We start from the raw sequence: 19,879 nt of genomic DNA, 5'->3' as shown, positions 1-19,879 counted from the left end.
GATGAAGCAGATTATTTCATCCTCAAACCCAAAGGCAGAGCTGGATAATGGCAGTGCAGGGCTCCCCTTGCTCTCTGGCCAGGGAGGGGGTGCTCCCGCTGCTTCCCCTCCCCAAATCCAGAGGGAGAAAAGGGACAGCTCGGGATACCCCAAAATCACACAGGATCCTGGGAAAATGACACTTCCCCCCCACCACACTGGGCTAGGGACGTGTTCACATGTTCCCCTTGACAACCACGTTTTTTCTCAGCGAAAGGGGAAGATTTTATTAAGTTAAAAGTTGAAGGGCGCAGCAGAGCAGCAGCAGCTGCCACCTTGAGGGAGGTTGGCTCCAGCGGGTGCAGTAGCAGCCTCACAGCTCCTCTTCCCCGGAAAGGAGAGACCCTGTGGCTCTGGGCTCCTGCCAATTTGGGTTCTTGAAGGAGCCAAAGGACAGTCACGGAGAGAGCTCGATCATGCAGACTCTTGCCAAGGTCTCCTCTTTCAAAAGTCCCAGGCAAGCACATCCATGGCAGACTGCCCCGGCGGCTCCCTCCTATGGCTTGCATGTCTTCTCCACAGGTTCCCTGGGGGTGGCACAGGGAGGGGGGAGCGTGCTCCTCACCGTACATCCCAGGAGGGCTGTGGAGACATTCGGAAGAGAGGGAACATGTGCCGAAGGTGGCGGTGTGGCTGGGAGCAACAGGGCTGGGGAAGGGGTGAAAAACAGCTTCTCTTTTTCAGGTTAGAAAACGCTGGTGACGAAGTAAAAGTTTTCCCCCTCCTCTCCCCCTTCTTCCCAGGGGGGAAAAATTCCTCTATAAAATATAATTTTCACATATAAAATCCTGAAGAAGGTGCATGTAAGGAGCCAGTCCAAACAATGTGCTCAGGTACGCAGGCAAAAGGGGTTCATCAAAAAAGCTTTGGGTGGGGAGTGAGGAGGCTGGGGGGTGGGTGGGATTCCTCGCCGAGGTGATAACGGATGGGATTCCGTCTCCCCCTCCCCGCAAGTGAGGAATGGAGCAAATACAAAACAAGAACAGATAAACAAGTGAAGAGCAGACCTAGAGAGAGACAAAACCAGAAATGGTTTAGGAAAGACTCCACTGAGCGCAGAAATGCCGTCGCTTCTGCTCCCCCAGGAGATGGCTCTCTGCCTCCTTGCTATAGACCCGCTCATCTTGGAACCCATCAGCAAGTGCTGGCAGAGCGAGGTGACCCCAATCCTGATGGCCACGGCATCCAAGCAAGGAGCAGAAACGGTCCGGACAATGGGATGCCCTTGTTCCTTTCAGCCTGCTTCCCTCCCCAGCCGCAGCAGGGATGCCTGCAGGCGAGCGTGGGAGGAGGGCTAGGACTAGTCAGGGCTGCTTTGATGCAGACCTAAAACTTCCGTGCTGCAATAGAGGAACCACTTCAAAGGTGAACGCAGCAGAAACATCACCTATGTGGGTAGTGCATAACTGTCCCCACGCTGTCATCCAAGCCACAGGGCGAAGGCCAGCGTGCGGCCAGCCTGGTTGAGCAGCGCTTGGTGGTGCCGTCTGCAGAAGCATCAAGGGCAGCACGGCGAGAAGGGGGCTGGGGACCTTGTGAGAACATCAGGGACAACAGGAGGGCCCGGGGTGCAGGGCAAGAGGATGCAAGAAGCAGAGAAGGAAGACTGTAAGCCTAAATTTTCAGCACTGAGTGGAGCAGGAGGAACTGGCAGCTTACAACCCCCTGTTCAAAGCAGGGCAGCCGGTCTTAGCCACCTGCCCCTGCAGGGGACATCATGGCATCCCCGGTGCTCACCGTTACTCGCCAACGCTGTTGCACAGCGACTCCTTCTCCTGCAGAGCCGCCATGGCCAGGCGCAGGTGCTCCTTCAGCTGCTCAATCTCTCGCTCGGAGCGCACCTTAATGTGATTCAGCTCTGCATAGACGTCTTGGTATTTCCCTGAGGCAAATCTCTTATCCTGCCAGGGAAGGGAGAGGGGTCAGCAGTTTTTAGGGATGATATTAGGGAGGGGGGCAGCAAGGTGAGCCCAGCAGGAGAAGGGCAAGCAGGTGAGGAAGGGAGAGGCAGCCCTGGGTTTGAAGTCCATCCCAATCTGGGCCACACAGAAACCATTCAGAAGAGCCTGGAGGTAGCGCTTCCCAAACCCTGGGCCAGGGAGGAAGGCAGAGTCGCTGGTCCGCAGTAGCAAGGATCTGCAGCATCAGATTGAGGGGGCGATGTGGGCTTTACCATGACTCGTGTGAGTTGGGACAGGTGTATGGGAAAAATAAACCCCACCAGAGATGCACGCTGCTGAAAGGGCTGGTCCCAGTCACTTATATGGCAAAAAGCTTAAGTGAGAAAGATATGAACTCCTGGAGCATCACTGAATCTCAAAGCCTCTTTCAGGTTCCCCTTTGGCAGGGGTCTTTGACAGGAGTTTCAAAGGAGCTGCCGCCAGCGGAGGGAGCAGCACACCCAGCAATGGTGCCCAAGGAAACATCCTCCCAGCGAGGGGACAGAGGTGGCTGGGGAAGTGGAGTACCAGGCAGGCTTCATCTGGGAAAGAAGGGTTCCTGGCTTGTCCATGCTTATATGTAAATACATGTTCCTGTAACATTTCTCTTGTCCAGGGTGAGTCCATGCCAGCCCGCACTGTTCGCAGCACGTGGCTGCTATGTGCTCGGGAGCGAGCAGGGACGAAGAGCACAGGTGACAAGAGGGTTTGGCCTGAGCATCCCATCAAACCCAGCCGAACCCTGCTGACATACAGCCCTGGTGCTCCCCTCCCTCCCCTGCTGCTTTCCCAACGACTCCCAGAAAACACCGACCTTTTGCATCATCTGCAGCTCCTCCCGGAGGCACTGCACCTCTTTCTTTACGTAGTGAAGTTCGTTCTCTTTCACCCGCAGCATCACCTGGGTCGGGGAGAGGAACCAGAGGTGACTCAAGAGCCACCGCCTAGAAAAGGCCGGCGGGCTCCGGCGCAAGCGCGGTGGTAGAAAAGGAAGGAAGGGCCAGGAGGGCCGGGGCAGGAAGCGGCGTGAGCGCCCCGGGAGAGTGGCAGAGGGGAAGCTTGCGTACCTCCTTCCTGCACCGGCCTCCCTGTTCCATCCGGCACCCCCCTCCCACCCGCTCCAAGCCAAAACCGCTGTGAGGAGAAGACCCCCGGCATGGGGGCGGGGAATGGAGGCAGTGGGGCAGCCCCGGGGGGGGACTCTCATACCTCTAGCTCACAGGAGCTCCGCTCGTTGTTGTGCGGAGAGCGGTCCCCAGAGCCCCGCGATGAAATAAAGCTTCGCAGCTTCCCAATCTCATCCGACAGGCGGGTCTGCAGCTCCTGCGGGAAAAGATGAAAGAAGTCAGGGTGTAGCCATGGCACGGGCCCTTCTTCTGTCCTGACCTCTCCATCTTCATGCCAGCCCTGCCCCAGCTTAGAAACCTCCTTGTAACCCCCTGCCCATAGGCAACGGTGGCACCTACAACCAGCCGCAAAGAACACACTCACCGTATTTAACTCCATAGTTAAGACAGGGCCTTAATTTTTTTTCATTCTGATAAAATCTCAGGGAAGAAATACGAACGATTAGGGGAATTTTAACAGAGGGGGTGTGTCACGCGATGGAGGAACACGCTCCATGGTCTCTGCTGGCAGGGAAAGCCATTCTCTTGCCTGGTTTTTCCGGAGGAGATCCTTCCCCTCCTGCTGACAGCGCAGCAGTGTCTGCTCCCGCTCCTCTGCCTTCTGGGTGAGCTCCCCGATTTCCAGGCACTTTTGGGAGTACTGCTCAGAAAGCACCTGCAGCTCCCGCTTCAGGGAATCCACATCCAACCTGTCAAAGAGGCACCAGCTCATTGCTGCCCTGCAATCCTCACTGGCCCTTGACCACGGCATTTCCTTCACTCCTGCCACGGGCAGCCTCTGCCCACATCAGTCATTGGCACAAAATAATGTCCCCTGTGGACCAAGGCTTCAGTTCCTACCCTCCTGCACACAAGTGTAGTGCTTCTAGGGGCTTCAAGCCATGCAGGAAGAACTTTCCGTAAAGAAAATAGAGGGAGGAAGCTATAGAGAAAACAGAAATGCTATAGAGAAAATAATAGCCAAGCAGGGGATAAACCTCCTTCTCCTACAGCTTCAGCAGCCCTGGCAGTCACCACTGGGCACCTACTGCCCCCAGGGAGGGAGCTAAGGAGATGGCAGGGGGGACAGCTGGGGGCTACGGCCACAGATGGGGCACAGTGACGCCAGCATAAGGCAGAAGCATTGGGCAAGGGGAGCGGGAGAGGCGGATCTTACTGGTGCTGCTTCTGGAGGGCATCTGAGATTGAGCCACACTGCTGGAAGCTTCGTGTCCTACCCAGCTCCTTGTTCATCTCCTCCCGGTGGGCTTTCTTCAGTGCCTCGATGGCTGCAGAGGGGGACAATGTGAGATGGGGGATCAGACTGTGCCAGCTCTGGCATGTCTTGGGGAAACCAAGCCAGGGAACCACCCAAGCTCTTGCTGCTACAGGCTCCTAGACCTGTCTTTGCAGGTTCCCCCTCCATCCCTTCTGCTCTTGGGGCATCCCCCACCTTCTCCACGCCCCAGGATCATCCTGATGCAGCACCAAGCGCTGCCAAGGAGACTAACACAGGGCAGTGTGGGAGCTCCCTGCCACCTCTGCCAGTCCTGTCTGCCTACAAGAAAGTGCTGAGCATCAGCATCACACCAGTAGGGTAAGCAGTGTGGCTCTAGGCTAGGATGACTGGTTTTTTTATAAGAGACATTTGAGAGAGGTGGGAGGGACCCAACCGAGCAGGGGCATGGCTTGCTGTCCACTCCTACCTGCTGCCGTCGCTGCAGCCTCCTCTGCCAGGAGCCGCTCCTTCTCCTGCCGCAGCCGCTCCAGCTCCCGCTGGTGGTGCCTCTGGAGCTCCTCCATCACTTGCTGGTGGGATGACTCCATCTCAGCCAGGCTGCGCTCGCAGGCCTCCTGCCGAGCCAGGGAAAGGAGGGATGAGGGACTCAAAGGTCTAGGCATGCAGGGGCTCGGGCCACGACAGGCACCCGGCCAAGCTAACATTTGCCTTTGCGAACCTCACCCAAGTCCAGGGCCATTTTGAGAGACGCAAGACCACTTCAGAAGGAAAAGACCATCCCGGGAAAGTGACGTGGCACTTTTGTCACTGAGCACAACCATTTGACAGGGCCATACATCTTGCAACATACCTGTGCTTTGCAGAGGACGAAATACTCCTCCTGCTCTTCTTAAAACTGAAGCAGCAAGACAGGAATGTCCCTTTTCAGCCAAGAGCTGTGAATAACATGCCCAACACCCCAGCCCAAACCCTTCCACCTGGCTGCAGGAGATCAACAGCGGGAACTGCATCCCGGTATCTGCCTTTTAAATGAAGCAGCATCCCCTGGAATCAATGAAAACTGAGCCTCTTCTCCTGAGAAGTGACACCCTGTACTGCCCTGCAGCCCGACGGAGGCTGCCAAAGTACCCTCCAGAAAGCCTAATGATTAGGGATCCTCCTCACACAGCTTGCCCTCCTTTCTGACAGCTGAGACCAGGGGGATGGTTCTTTCAACGACAAACGCTGTGGTTAACCGGTGTTACAGCAAAGCAAAGCGGTTCCCACCTCAGAGCTACGCCTCCGCTCTCCCTCTACGTGCTGGCAGCACCGCCACAAGACCCTCAGGAAGGATTTTTTCCACCACCAAACCATGCCAGAGTATTATTTTAAAAGGCCAGGGCATCTAAGCCATCAGCAGAGAGCCATGAAGCCATCGTACCCCCTGACAGCCCCTTGCTGTCCCTTTCCTTCCCCCAGTACTAACGCGAAGGCTGATATAAAGTGCGCTGCAACATGTTGGAATGCAAGTGCTTGCTGGCTGCTCCTCCCCACTGAGATGAGAGAAGTTGGGAAGCTTCACAGATCAACCAAAGGAGAGGAAAAGGCGAGAGATAAATTTGGTGATCTGCCCACAGGCTGGCTGCAAACCTCAGCAGACTGAGAGAGAACAAGCCCTTTTGGGAAAGGCCAAATTTGGCCTCAGATGTGAAACGCTGACCTTTTGAGCTGAGTTATTAGGCAGATAAGGTACCATTCCTCCCTAGTCCTTTTGCTTTTTTTGACCATAAAGAGGACTGTGAGCTGTAAATACTAAATCAAGATGACAGAGTGACTGCTAACTGGCCGGGCGCCACAGGACTCGTGGGTTTCTTTGTCTGGGCTAGGTATGGCCAACCCGCTGCAACAGGTTTCGCCAGCCCCAGTTTCCTTCCCCCCGGTATCTTTCAACACGTACAGCACATCCTGAAATCCCCACAGCATGGTGGATTGGCAGCTTCCCCCCAGGAAATCCCTGGGGGATGTGACCTCGCTTGCTTTGGATGAGTCCACAGCGGGGGAAATAAATAAACAAAGAGAAGAGAGAGGCTGAAGCGTGAGCAAACTCTGCTTCGCAGGCTTTCCCACGTGCTGTCCCAGGAAACGAACGGGCTGTGCTGTCAAAGTGACCTTCGGTGCTCAGGCAGCTCTGGCAGGGACGCAAGCTCCCCAGGGCCTGACGGACTGTTTTTAACGAGGGATGTGGGAGTCCCTGTTAGCAAGAACCACGTGTGGCGAGCTGCAAATTGCCAGAGAACACATGGGTGGCTTGTCAGAAAGCTGCTGACCCACTCCCATGCCGAGGTACGGCTCATCCCCCCTTCCCAGGCCAGCACCATGCCCACACATAAAGCAGGGCACAAATCCTGCAACTCTCCCCTAACACTCCTCCCCGTTTATAGTGTGGCCCCTTTAAGGCCAGGCAATACACACCAGCCTTTATGTAATTAACATTGATTACAAGTGAGCCCAGTTAGGGTCACCATGGCAACCCAATGATTAGCGATACGTGCTCAGCAATGAGCTGAGTCCCAGCATTTCCCAGTTTGGGACTGGGAGTGACCCCAGGGTCCTGTGTCCAGCGCCTTGCTCACCTGTGAGATGTACCCCCGGGGCACATGGCTGTCTCCCTGGGATTTTGATGCCTCCCGAAGGCTCTCGTTTCGGGCCCGGCAGGACTCCAGCTGCGCCCGCAGCGACTGGACCTGTGCCACAGAGGAGAGGGAGATGCTCAGCCAGGGGTGGAAAAGTGCCGCAACCTGACTGACGTGCCACATCTGAACCTCGGGCTTAGGGATGGGGAGGACCATGCATGGCCAACGGGGATGTCTGCTTCCCACAGGAATGGCAGCCTGCCAAGGGACCAAACCAGCAGAGCCAGCACCAGCCTGGTAAGCGCTAGCAAGGAAGGGACAAGATATCCCAACTTCCAGAGGTGGATCCGTGCTGGAGGAAACCACTGCTGCACATGTAGCTGGTATTGACAGACAAATGCATGGGTCCTTTCGAAGGCTGGTAGGTGAAACGCTTGCAGGCTTGGGAACAGCCAGAGAAGACAGATGACAGATGTACTCCTGGGAAACACGGACTCTACGCAAGCAGTGCCACCAACTAACTTATCCTGGACCAAAATGTGGCCTGGGGAACTTCCCCAGGCATGCAAGAGCAGGCCTCCAGCCTCGCACTACCTGGTTGCAAAAACTCCCATGCATTGGAGGAGTGGCAAATGGAACCAGAAATAATGAACATCTCCCTGCACCTCCGTCTTGCTCTTCTGCAGAGCCTCCTGCTGCCAGGGACCACATTAAGAAGCCACTAGAATCCCAGTTTCAGGCAGGAGGGATGCTCTTACCTCCTTTTTCAGCGCCTCGTTGGTTTCTCCATGGCCTGCCTTGCTCTGGTTCAGCAGTGCTGTCAAGGGCACCCTCCGCGAGTCCTTCAAGGGCAAGCGTTCCAGCTCCAGCCACTTCTTCTCTATCTCCTCATTCAGCCGCATCCGCTGGTCCTCTGAAAGTTGGGGAGCAGGGGGGTCCAGCTCCCCCGTCTTGCGGGAAGAGTCCCCCACCAGGCCATCACTATTTGGGACCCTGCCATCAGGGGTCTCAAACCATTTCCGCCTCTCCTCCGAACGGACAGCCAGATCCCGCTCCAGCTCCTCATGCTTGGGAGGACGGTCAGAGATCCTCGAGCTCCCTCTTGTCCTCTGTGGGGACCCCTGGTTCCCAGGGTCCTGCGGCAAGGGAGACAGCTCCACGTAGTCAAAGGCATGGCGCTGCCCGTCCGCCTTCCAGTGACTGCCCTTCGAGTTCCCCTCGGAGCCTGAGCCCGGCCGCTGCTGCTCCTCTGTCCGGAGCGAGCCCTTCTGTGGGATGCAGTTACGGAAGGAGTTCTCCTTATCGCAGTCGGAGAGCCTGAAAGCAGAGCAGCAGTGGTGACCGGTGAAGGAGAGGAACTGCACAAGAAACTGGGATAAACTGATGTGGCAAGGCAAAATGCAGGCGCAAGGGTGGGAGCCATCAGGCTCTCCACCCCTGCCACTGGCTGGTGTCTCCAGGCCATGTTCAGGAAGAGCGGAGGGCAGGGGGAGTGGTGGGTGGGCAGGATTGATCTGTGAGTGGCCAGATTTCCAGGGGGACCTTCCTGGTCCCTGCCTGCTAGTGTAGAAGGGCAGTGAGACCGGGAGGAGGAGAAGCGGGGCAGCTCTTACTTGGTGACGTCCGGAGCGCTGACCGGGCGCACATTCTTCCTCAGGGCCTCGATCCAGTTGCGTCGGATGCCTGAGGTCATTGCTGACAGGGTGAAGACAGCATCCTTTGTCTGCAATGGAGAAGTGATGTGGCTCTGTCAGCGCCTGGTGGAGGTGCAGGCAGCTCCCACTCACTCCCTGAGACCCCCAGGCACCCACTTGCATGAGTGGCGGACAGTGCTAGAGAGGCAACCCACTGTCAAAGGCTCTTGGGGCCAGGTGGAGGGGTGGGAGTGGAGACACGCTCTTTGCGGGGAAGCCCATAACATGTCCTTCGTAAGACTCTCTCCAAGCAAAGCCAAAAGAAACTTTGCTGGCACATTGGCCAAATGTGAGCTGGTGCAATACAGCCGTTCACGTGCTGGGAGCTGGGCACCAGCGGTGGGGTACAGCAGCAGGCCACTGGGACACCCAGACCATGAAGTTCCCAAACTTGCATGCCCACAGAAATATAATTTCTTTGTGCTGCTTTTGTGCTGCGGTCTCCTGCTGCTACACCAAGTAGACAAGGACAGGATTGTTCTGGGGCTGGATCCAGGGTACAGGTTGTTACTCTGAGCACGGTCAGCCAGGCTACATCGAGATCTGCAGCGCTCACCACTCCCTCCCCGCAGCTCTAGAGAAGCTGCCTTGGCCAACGGGTCAAGTAACTCCTGGCATTTAGCTTGGCTCCTGCGTAGCCTCCAGCACAGCCTTCGGCCAGCCCTGCAAAGCCTCCTCCTCCTCCTTCCTTTGCAGGTGGGCAGCACTTGTGTCCCTAAGCACTGCCACCCACGTGTCACCAACGAGCCTTGCTGGGCCACCGTCCTGGCACAAGGTTTGCATGGCTTGCGTCTCAGCATCTTGGCACTGGGAGGGAGCACGCATTTCCAGCCAGTGTCCCTTGGTGCCACGTCTTCATGTCCACACGGTGCTGGACACTCACGTGTATCTGGAAGCCATAGTTGCGCTGCACTGCAAACTCTGTCACGTCCGTACAGGAGCGGAGGTCGATTTCTCCATCGAGGTCATCAGCCTGCAAGTACAGCCACCCACTAGGATGTCAGTGCAAGCCCAGCTTTGAAAAAGCCCGTCATCTGCTGGCACTTTAACCAAAGCACAGGCCACCTCTGCCTTCACCCCACAGCTCTCTGGGAGGAGGAGGAGTCCCAGCACAGCTCATGTCTTTGCAGGCTCAAAGCACTCACACAGCCTGCATGGACTGGGGACAGAAGAGGCCAAACATGCCATAGCTGAGACCACCGGCACATGCTCCAGCCTAGCTCTCTGGCACAGCGTGGCCTCTGTTAAGCCAAGGGGCAGCCAGCAGTGTGGACAGAGAGCATCAGAGATGCCCAGGCATGGGGCCACCCTTTCTCCTCACCTCCCACCACTGACAGCCCTCCCAGGGTTTGCCACCTTCAGACACCCATCCTCTTTGTCACCCCTTGGCAAAGAGGAGCTTGCCACCTCCACTGCTCTTCAGGAGGAGAGGACGCTACCGCTTCCCCCGGGAGCCCACTGGTCATGCCAGGGCTGCGTTCCCCTTCCCCCTGGCCACGTGCGCAGGGTGGGGAAGGACACCTGGGGAAGGAGAAAGGCTGGCTGTGCTTACCTCCTCCGCGTTCGAGTCCCGGTAATACCTCAGGCTCGAGTCGGTCAGCACGAACCAATGTTTCTTCCACTGCAGCCGGATAAGGCAGGGGGAGGGAAGGGAAAAGACAGGAGGGAAATGAATAGGAAGTTACCGGGGGAAGTGTAGGAACAGGGAGGGACGCTCTGCACCGCGACCTCTTCCCCCTTCTCTTCCCCCTCCTTCACGTCCCTTCCAGCTCCCCCTCGTGTCCCTCGGCTGGGAGAACCTCTGTGCTCGCACACAGAGTGAGGCACCTCCACCAAAGGCTTTCTGCTGCCTTTCCCAGTGGAGGCGACCTCAGCGAGGGAGGGGGAAGGAAATCGGCTGCTCGCCAGGGGATCTCTAGCAGCAGGGGCTGGGGGAAGAGGCAGACCCCCGCCTAGGGCTTACCTCTCCTGGCTCGTCCAGGATGGACATCCATCCCTTCTTGAAATTGAGGAGATCCGGCTGGAGAGGAAAGGACAAAACAGAAGGTTACTGTCTGGGAGCAACCCACAAAAGGGCTTTTCGTGCCAGGGGGTGGAAGGCGAGTCCCCAGTAGCAGAACAAGTGGGAATAGCCTGGCATCGCTTTTAGGAAACTCATGGGGGTGTAGGACCCGGTGGTGAAGGAGGATTGGCTTTAGCTCTGAGCAGCAGGCAGTCATTCCTGTAAGAGGAAGCAGGAGATAAGGAAAGAGGTTTAAAAAAAATTAAAGGAAAACATGCAACAGGGAGGTTTCCACAAGGTGCCTCGGAGGTATTTATTCAGAGAGGGGGAAGGCAAGGGCAAGGAGAGCAGGCAGAAGGGAGTGCTGCACTGCTTGGCTCGGACATGGAGGCAAAGTCACAAAGAACCAGACACGCCTTGTCCAAACCCTGGCCATCTGTGCCTCAGAGCTTCACCACCGATCATTTATTAAAGACTCGAGCAGCTCTGTACGAAACGGCCCTCACCGCAAACATACAGGAGGCAATTTAACAGCTGTGAAAACACATTGCCTTTACGATGTGCCCCAGGGTAGAGATGAAATCAAGAGTCACAACCAGTGCTTGATCCTCTCTGAGACTCGACCCTCTCCAAGATGCTGAGGGCTCCTCTCTTACCACTCAGCTCTTTCTGCTCCCTCCTGCTGCAGAGCCTGCCCCCTGCCCAGCCACCAAAGGTGAGGATGAGCACAGTTTCACCCAGATCACCCTGTGCTAGAAAGAAGCTTCCCCCGGCTCCCCGCCTCCTCCTAACCTCACGCCACTGGTGCGGCATCCCAACCAGTTTATCTCCTTCCCAAGGTGGAGCGCTGGAGAGCTGACTCAGGGGAACTGCTTTCCCTGGCTTTGCCCTCAGCCAAACAGGCTTGAGCTGGTCCCTCCTCCCACCCCTGCTGGCTCCGGAGAAGTTGCACCACCAAATAATTCAGCCCAACGCCTCTTCTCCCCTGGAAGCCCCTTATTCCACAGCTGAACCAGGTGGGGCAGTGCCGGGGAGGTGACAGTGCCAGAGCTGGACCTCCCAGCAGTCTGCACCGGACCTGTCAGCCCCAGGGAAGCCACCAGCAGTCCCCACGTACCACAATCACCACTCAAGACTGAGCTGGCAAGAAGGGGTGGCTCAGCAAGCTGACGGCCACTCTGCACCCCGCGAACGAGTCCGGTGGCTGGCTGCAGCTGCCCTGCAAGCCCAGCTCCCTGGACGCCCAGCTGAGTCGAGCCTTCCCCTGCTTTCATCTCACCGTGCTGCCGCTCTTGGGTTACACCCAAGGTTACAGGGCGGTGAGAGCCCAGTACGTGCCGGCCCATCCTGGCGCTCCGGCTATTGGTTCAAGCAGGCACGGGGAAGCCCGCCAAGGGGAGGGTCACCGGCTGCTACAGCTTCAGGCCCAGCCAGAAGTGTCCGACAGTGGCCCTGAGCTGCCTGGGAAGGGAGGGAACCCAGAGCGAAAGGGCATAGGGGGCTCCCACGCCTCACCTCCCGCCAAGGTGACGGGCACTGCCGGCAGTTGAGAGATGAGGGGGACATGCGCATCCCCATCCCTACGGACCCGGATGTCCCGTCGGCCCCACTGCCGCCCTGAAAAAGCACCCTGAAAATTAATTCCTTCCCCGTGGCAGCAGCTCCACCCTTTTTCCCGTTATCCCTTCCAATCCGGTGACTTCAGCTCCGGCTCCAAACTGGGAGCGGCGGGAGGGAAGGAAAGGAGGCAAAACGTCAAAGCACAACCTTCCCCCTCTCCTGGGACACACGTGCGCTCGGCAGAAGAGAGCTGGGCAGGGTCTGTGGCGGTGGAAAAACAACATAGGGACAGAGGGAGTGAAGGGACTGTGGCGGTTGTATGGATCAGATGGGTCTTGTCTTATTGAGGATTTACAATCCCAAAGCATTAGGTGCCAAAACGATTAACACTAATTACGCTGCTGGGACAACTGGCACAAAGTCCTGCCAGAACTGTTGCCCCCGATGCAGTACTGGGGCCAGAAAATCCCCCTGGAGGGCTCCTCCCAAGCGGGCAAATTGCACAGGGCTCCCGTTTTCCCTGCCACCCCCAGACACAGAGCCACAGCTCTGGAATTGGCTTGGAACTGTTCTTGTCATCGTGTGGCCGGTACCACAGGATGAGGCATGAGTTGATGCACAAAATGCTTAATGCCACTTTTCTCCCCCTCCCCACAACCAAATCCAGCTTCCTCATCCGACGTAAAGAGTTCAGGATACCAGCAGAAGACAGCGGGGTTCAAATCGAACCGCCCATCCAAAGGAAACGGCCCGGCAGTGGGAGGAGGAAACATGCAGGAAAGCTGAACCGCTGGGAGAGATCCGGGTGACGAAGATGCAAGGATGCGGCAGGATGCGCCCCCGGCAAAACACAAGGCCCCGCAGCACAGCTCGGGGCTGCGGATGGCGAGGCTTCGGCTCAGGATGGGGCAGCAGCAATTTTGCCTGACTGCATCCATACCCACCAGAGTCATACGTAGAGCCCTGCAGCTGGCCAGGTAGAGACACCAGAGGGGGTCCCAAGCAGCTGGGGACATAGGTGATGTCTGGAAGGGCTGGCTTACAAGAACAGGTTAAGGAGAGGCAGCTGCCTGCTCTGGCTGAAGAAGGGCTACAGGGGAGGTGATAACAGCCTGCAAGTATCTGAAGAATGTAAACACCAAAGAAGGAAAGGGGACGGGGTGGGAGCGAAAGAATGGCTCCTGGGTGGTACAGAGGCGCCGGGACGGAGAAGTGGCTGCGGCAGGCTGAGAAAGCTCAGTGTCTGAGGGGAGGGGTGTGCTCCTTCCATTGCCAGCCTCTGCCATCACCGTGCCTCCCGCTCTTCCCGCTCCCAAAAGCTCCTCAGGGCCGGAGGTCCTGGAGTGCTGCTTCCTCTCACCTCCGAGAGATGATGCAAGGGGCTCTCAGCCTCCCGGAAAGCGCAATATCTCCTCTCCTCCAAAAAGGGAACCCGCTCCACAAGGCGCGGGCCTCAGGCCAAAACACAAAGCAAAACCACTCCATTTCAGCTTGGTGGAAGCAAAACCGCTGCCAGGCTGGAGCACAAATGCAGCTCCCGAATCCATACATGCATGCGAAAGCAAGCGACTGACAGGCTCTCCCTTTCCCAGTGCCCCCATGTGAAATGCCGGCGGGCACAGCCCGGCCTGTCACCTCCATTACCCTACTCTGCTCAACAGCCTTCCCCTCTGGGCCGGCAGACATCCCTAGCCAGGAAGGTTTGCCCCAGGGGTGGGATGCTCCCTACCCCGAAAACCGCATCTGGTTCCCACGGGGAGAAAGAGCTCCCCACGCCCGGGGGGGAGGGGGATGTGGATTTCGCATCCGATTGCGGTCATCCATGCAGCGAGCTCAGCAGGCCTCAGCCCGGTGCCCGCTGACACACAGCATTAGCGCTGACTGTGTGGGTGGGGTGGCGCCCACCGCTAACGAAGCGACGCTAACGAAGGGACTCCGCCGAGTGGCCGGGGAGAGCCCGGGAGGGGAGCCCGGCGGCGGTGGGGAAGGGAGGCAAAGAGGCACCGAGCCTCAGCCGCAGCCCTGAGTGCCCGGCGGGGCCAGAGCCCCCCGGGGACCAGCCGTGCCAGGGAGCGGGGGGGACCCCGGGCAGGCGGCGGCTGACAGCCCCGCCGACCCCTCGCCCCTTCCCAGCCCCGCGGGGTCCCGCCGGGCACCTCCGAGGCCCGGCAGAGGGGGATGAGAACGGCCGGGTGGAGGACCCCCCCCCCACGTCCCTTCCCCAAACCCTGCACCCCCCGCGGGCCGGTCCCGACTCACCGTCATGGCGGGGGCGCCGCGGCCGGCGGCGGGGCCGGCGCCGGGGTCGCGGCGGGGCCGGGCGCTGGCAGCCAGGGCGGCGGGGCGGCTTCAGCGGCCGGGCGGCTTCCGCGGCCCCACCATGCCCGCTCCGCCGCCCGCCCCGCGCTCCCCGGGGCTCGCCTTTTCCCTTTTTTTTTTTTTTTTTAAATTAAAAAAAAGGAAAGAAGAGGAGGAGGAGGGAAAGAAAAAAAAAAAACCCAACAAAACCCAACCCAAAAAAAACTTTTCTTTCCTCCCCCCAAACTTCCTGGGAGGGCCCGGGCAGGCCAATGGCAACCGGCCGCCGCCGCCCCGGCCGCCCGCAGCCAATGGAGCCACCGGGGCGGGCGAGGCCGCCGGGCCGGACGGAAAGGGGGGGCCGGCCCCGGCGTGAGGGGCGGCTGGCGGGACGGGACGGGACGGGGGCGATGCTGGGGCTCAGCCGCGCCCCCTTCCCTCCCCGCCGGCCCGGGCAAAGTTGAAGCCCAGGGAGGGACGGGCTGAGCCGCTGCTGCCCCAGGAAGGGACCGCCGGGAGCCCAGCCCTTCCCCGGGAAGGGTTTTCTTTCAGGCAGGGATTTTTTTTTTTTTTTTTTTTTTTTTTTTTTTTTTACGAACAGGGATTTTTCAGCAGTCCCGTCCTGTGTGTGCACACGGCGGGGTTCTCACCTTCGCTCCTGAAGCTCTTTGGTTTTAGCTCCTTCCCACCCACCCCAAATGAACCCCTAAAGCAGCGATTTGCAGTTTTGGCAGAGGTGTCTCCGGTGCCCCCAGAAAACCAGCTGGCACCGTGAGGGGAATTGCTAGAGGGGGTCCCAAAGGAAAGGGGGCAGGGGACTGCACACCACAAAATGCCAGGCTCCACAGGGCAAAGTGAAGGCCCCTGGCCCAGAGCTCAGCGCTGAAGAAACACGGAATAGGTGGGGTGAACCAGCCCCAGTTGTGCAGGGGGATCTCAGGGCGTTGGGCTCCTCTGTGGCCCAGGGCAGGGAAACTGAGGCAAGGGATGTCACCCATTTTGAGTTTTGGAGGCCTTTGGGAACCTGCTGTCCGGCTGCAGTTTGTCCTTGTATGAAGCAGAAAGCCAGGCCCCAGCAGGAGACAACCTGGCCAAGACAACTGACACATACGGATGGGGACAGAGGCAGGGACTCGGGCACAGCTGCCAGCGACATGGGCTCCCAGGACACTTTCTGCAGCCCTCCAAAGCTGCTCTCGCACCATTTTTGGTATCCCAGGAACGCCAACACAATTGACGGTATCTTCTTTCATGCCACTAAAGCCCACTTCATCCCCATGAAATCCTCGGTGCCATCATAGCACCGGGCAGTAATAAAGGGAAAGAAAGCAGCTACGCTGAGATTTTAGTCCCAGGTCTACTGCTCGCCCCTCTCTGACTTTAAAAAGACTCTGTGCCTCAGTTTCCCCACTGAGAAATGGGCAAAAGATGAAGGGAAGGGGTGTGTTAGTGAGCGTGGTGCGCAGGAGGTCACAGGAAGGCAACACCACGCTGAGCCTGCTCAGATCAAGTGCTGGAGACCCAGGTGCTGCCCGCAGTGACCTCCAGGGAAGAGCAGCTGCCCTTCCTCACCATTCCCAGGGCCTGGCCCCTACCTTGTTGTGCTTCTCACTGGCATTCGAATGTGGCTGTGAGCTTCCTGAGGAGCCAGCGCCGCTTTGCAGTGGGAAGGCACCTCCACCCAGCTGGGGCTGCAGGGGGAGAAAGCAGAAACTGAAGCTATGGGGGTTTAGTTCTTGCCTTGGTATCCCAGATCTGAGCATCTGTCTGCTGGTGTGGGCCAGGGGGGGAAGCATCTTCCCTCCTCCCCGTGCCAGACAGGCAGTGCTGCTTCCCTGGAGAAGCAGAGGATCCAGGGAGCGTGGGTGTGCCAGAATTGCAACCCAGGGGACCCACCCACTCTGTCCTTGCCAGTTTTACACCTGACAGGGTCCCCATCACCTCTGGTTCCTGCCATACTCACGTGGTAAATGAGAAGCCTCTTGTTCCCCCAGTCACTTTCTAATGGCCTCTCTGGGTTGTTTGTGTCTCGGGTGTGCTCGGGAGCCTTCCACTTGTCCTCCAGCCGCTGTGCTGGACTCTCAGGCCTTTTCCAGCTGTCATCTGGCCGTAGTACTATGTCCAGACATCTAGCAGGGCTTTTCCAGTCCCTTTCCAGCTGGCGCATCAAGTCTGCATGGCACACGGGCTTCTCTTGGTGCTTCCAGCCCTTCTCCCACGCCTGCACTTGGTGGGCATCCCCCTGGCCCCTCCAGTCCTGCTCCAGTGGTCGTGTTGAGCTTGTGGGGCGCAGGGGCTTGCCTCTGCCTTTCCAGTCACTGCTGGCACCTTTCCCAGGGTGGGAGGGCGGCAGTTTTTCCCGGAGGCTCTGCCAGCCGCATTCAGATGGCTTCCTGGCCCCCCCGAGGTGTGGTGGCTCCCCCGGCTTCACCCGTTGCCTCTCTGCCCCCCGCACCGGGCCGGAAGGGGAGATCTCCTTTTGGTTTCTCCATGTGCTCTCTGTACGCCTCCCGGGACTGAGCGACCGTGGTGGCGGCCCTGCCCGGCTCAGCCCGCTGTTATCCGAGCCCTTCCTGAGGCCTGCAGGGTGCAGGGAGTCCCCTCGGGTCTTCCTCTCTGAGGCTTGCCCCATACCCCCTGCCTGCCAAGAGGCTCGGACCCTCTCCGAGCTTGGGGGACGGACGGGATCCCCTTGGCTCCTCCAGCTTTTCTCTGAGCACCAGGGAGGGCTCACGGGCTCCCCTGCCCTCCTCTCTGACCGGCGGGCTGGGCTTGCAGAGCGCGGGCTCTGGTTGCCTCTCTCCAGCAGCCAGCCAGGGCTGGCAGGGCGCGAGGGATCCCCCTGGCTCCTGCTGGCCTTCTCAGGCTGCCGAGCCGGGCTGGGGGAACGCAGGGTCTCCTTGGGGTCTCTGTTGCACTGCTTGAGGTGCCAGGAGAGCCGCTGACCCTAGGGACATGGGGGAGAGAGAGCAGAGAGTCCTCTTAAAAAAAATAAATGCCAGTGAGTGAGAACAAGATGGGATTAGGGCCAGGAGACAGTTTAGTTAAATAATTCCACAGACAGCAATGGGATCCCTGTGCATGGAGCCAGCCTGTACTGAAGAGAAGCCCTTGCACCCAAAGGGCGAAAGGGCTGCTGCCATTTAAGAGCCAAGAGTCCCAGTCCACTGCCAGAGGAGGGCCGGGAATACAGGGAAGAGGGAGCAAGGCAACAGAAGAGAGAAGCACGTGGCAGAAACAGAGGAAAATGCGGTAGGGAAAAGCAACCCAGCTTGGGGAGTTGGGATGGGGTCCTGCTGCACAGCCAAGCCTCACCTCCTTGGGCAGGCTGGGGCTGGACTGCCTCCGAACTACACGGCCTTTGCTGGGTGGCACTGGGGTCTTGCCATCGAGCCGGTCCACGCGGCCCTCCTCCAGGGCCTGGAAAGCCTCCAGGGTCTCTGATTTCCTGCAGAAACACTCAGTTTGTCCGGCTGCCACCAGGCTCAGCTCAGCGGCAGAGTCCCTGCAGATCCTGCTCCACCTAAGCCTGATCCTGCAGACCTCTGCCTGCCCCAGACACTGTGTGTACTGTAGCCTCTCCCTTTCCCCATCGCTTCAACCACATCAGCTTTTGTGTCCTGCTACCTCACCCATCACGCTATTCCTTAAGCTTCCCTCTGTCTGGTCCTTCGCATCCCATCCACCTGCCCAGGACACTTCCCTGGTCCCCATTTACATCCCCTCCTTCCCTGTGCCACCGACACTGGTGCCTCTCTTGCTTCTCCAGCCAAAACCCAACCAGCACTGGATACTTCTTTGTATCCCCTGTCCCGTCCTGTCCTTCTACAGTGAATCCTGGATCTCTGCGGAGACACTGAGGCTGGGAGTGGGGACCACCTCTTTCCTTCCCCCTTTCTGTGTCTTGCCCTGCTCCAGAGCACATCCTGCAGCTTCCAGGAGGTGGCCACGAGGATGAGGAGGCTGGACTGCTCCCTCCACTTCCAGCAGCGCAGCTTTGCTCCACCTTTCCAATAGCCTCAGGTGCCTGCATGGCACAATGGGGGAGCTCCCCCAGCCAGCAGCCACCGAGCCTAAACCCAACCTTTGCTTTAAGGGAAATTTAAACACAGCTGAAAGCTGAGCTTTGCCATCAGGGCTAGATGGCATGGTGATTCTGGAGATGGGGAGCCCCCCAACAGCACAGGGGGTCTATCCCCCACCTCTGGCCACTGTGGAGACCTGTCATTTCTCACCTGCGCTCGCAGCCAAATATCCTCTCCACCTCCACCCGGCCGGGGCTGAGCGTGCGGGAGCCGCAGCGGTCAACAGCATCCCGCTGGCCGAGGCGCTTGGGCTTGGGCAGGTCTGCCAGCACCGTGTACTCCTGCCTCTCCAGCCCGTGCCGCCCCTCCGTGCCCACACTGCTGGGGTGCCCACGGGGCTCCCGAACCTGGGAGCCAGCAAGGCACCCGCCGCTGCCCACCGGGTCACTGCGGGCCAGCGAGGAGCCAGCAGGGGCACGTGGTGGGGCGGATGCCCAGGGAGGGTCGGTTTTCCGATGCTCCAGGGAGAAATAGCCACTCTCTATGCGGTGCTTCGGCCAGCTCTCCTCGGGCTTCTGGCTGGCAGGACGGTGCTCTGGGACGGGGAGAAGGCCGTTACTGGGGGAGGCATGAGCAGCGCGGGATGCCACCACGTCCACGGCAAAGCAGGTCTTCGGAGGAGAGCTAGAAACGGTCCAGGAGGGCAGAGATAAAACCCAGACTCCCTCTAGGAAGGGTGGGAGTGCTGGGACACAGCACTGTGAGCCAAGGCCATGCCAAACCATGCAGACAGAAAATACCCGTGAGACCCACGATTCTTGATCAGCACACACAGAGATGCCATCTCATGGGCTCTGGGATTCATCCCTTTGCCTGGTGCCCGCAGGGGTGTTGAATGCCTCCTGGGACCAGAACTGGGTAAAGAGATGCTAAATCTAGACAGAGATCTGCTGTGAACTTCAGAGACCCCCAAATGAAAAGCAAACCAGAGGCAGGATCTCACACAGGAGCAAACCAAGTGTACCTGCTTTCAGCGGGCAGATTTCTTTCCTAAAGCCCTGGGCCTCAGTTCTCACCCAGGATGCAGAGGGAACGGGCTGAGCCCACCTGGGTCTGTCTGCCTGCGGGGCTCGCAGCCACACCTCCTCTTTGTGGCCCGTGTAGCTCATCACATCCCGTTTGCCTGATCCCAAAGTGTTGTCCCACAACCGGGTCATTTCCCCGTCCTGGGAGACAAGATAGGGCAGATCTCTGCAATGGGGACCAGTAGCTTTTGTGGGCTGGAAGGAGGTAAGAGCATATACGAGAAGTTACAGCCTGTTCAGCCCAAAGCTCCTGGTAAAAAGGAACGAGGAGAAGAGCT

The 19,879-nt window shown here is 58.6% G+C and overlaps 1 protein-coding gene across 4 annotated transcripts; it reads right to left on the bottom strand.

Annotated features, from left to right (window-relative positions):
* Positions 1 to 245: 245 nt before the first annotated feature.
* TRIOBP (TRIO and F-actin binding protein) lies at positions 246 to 14,629 on the bottom strand. Of its 4 annotated transcripts, none has more exons than XM_063322300.1 (14): positions 14,453 to 14,629; positions 10,595 to 10,651; positions 10,184 to 10,252; positions 9,515 to 9,604; positions 8,551 to 8,660; positions 7,696 to 8,254; positions 6,938 to 7,048; positions 4,792 to 4,939; positions 4,263 to 4,374; positions 3,636 to 3,795; positions 3,189 to 3,302; positions 2,794 to 2,880; positions 1,777 to 1,940; positions 246 to 1,046 (listed from the first exon to the last, which is right to left on the bottom strand). In XM_063322300.1, the coding sequence occupies exons 1-13, from the start codon at positions 14,456 to 14,458 to the stop codon at positions 1,779 to 1,781; spliced, it is 1,785 nt and encodes a 594-aa protein (XP_063178370.1). In that variant the 5' UTR covers positions 14,459 to 14,629; the 3' UTR covers positions 246 to 1,046; positions 1,777 to 1,778. The 4 variants fall into 4 exon arrangements, with proteins under 4 accessions (XP_063178370.1, XP_063178357.1, XP_063178364.1 ...); XM_063322287.1 differs by lacking the exon at positions 14,453 to 14,629 and adding an exon at positions 12,149 to 12,226; XM_063322294.1 differs by lacking the exon at positions 14,453 to 14,629 and adding an exon at positions 12,149 to 12,226 and having other exon boundaries at positions 246 to 621.
* Positions 14,630 to 19,879: the final 5,250 nt, after the last annotated feature.

This window comes from Chroicocephalus ridibundus, chromosome 1 (assembly GCF_963924245.1).
Source record: "Chroicocephalus ridibundus chromosome 1, bChrRid1.1, whole genome shotgun sequence".
Lineage (NCBI taxonomy): Eukaryota > Metazoa > Chordata > Aves > Charadriiformes > Laridae > Chroicocephalus > Chroicocephalus ridibundus.
The sequence above is the reverse complement of the archived record's forward strand: the minus strand, read 5'-3'. Positions and strand labels throughout refer to the sequence as shown.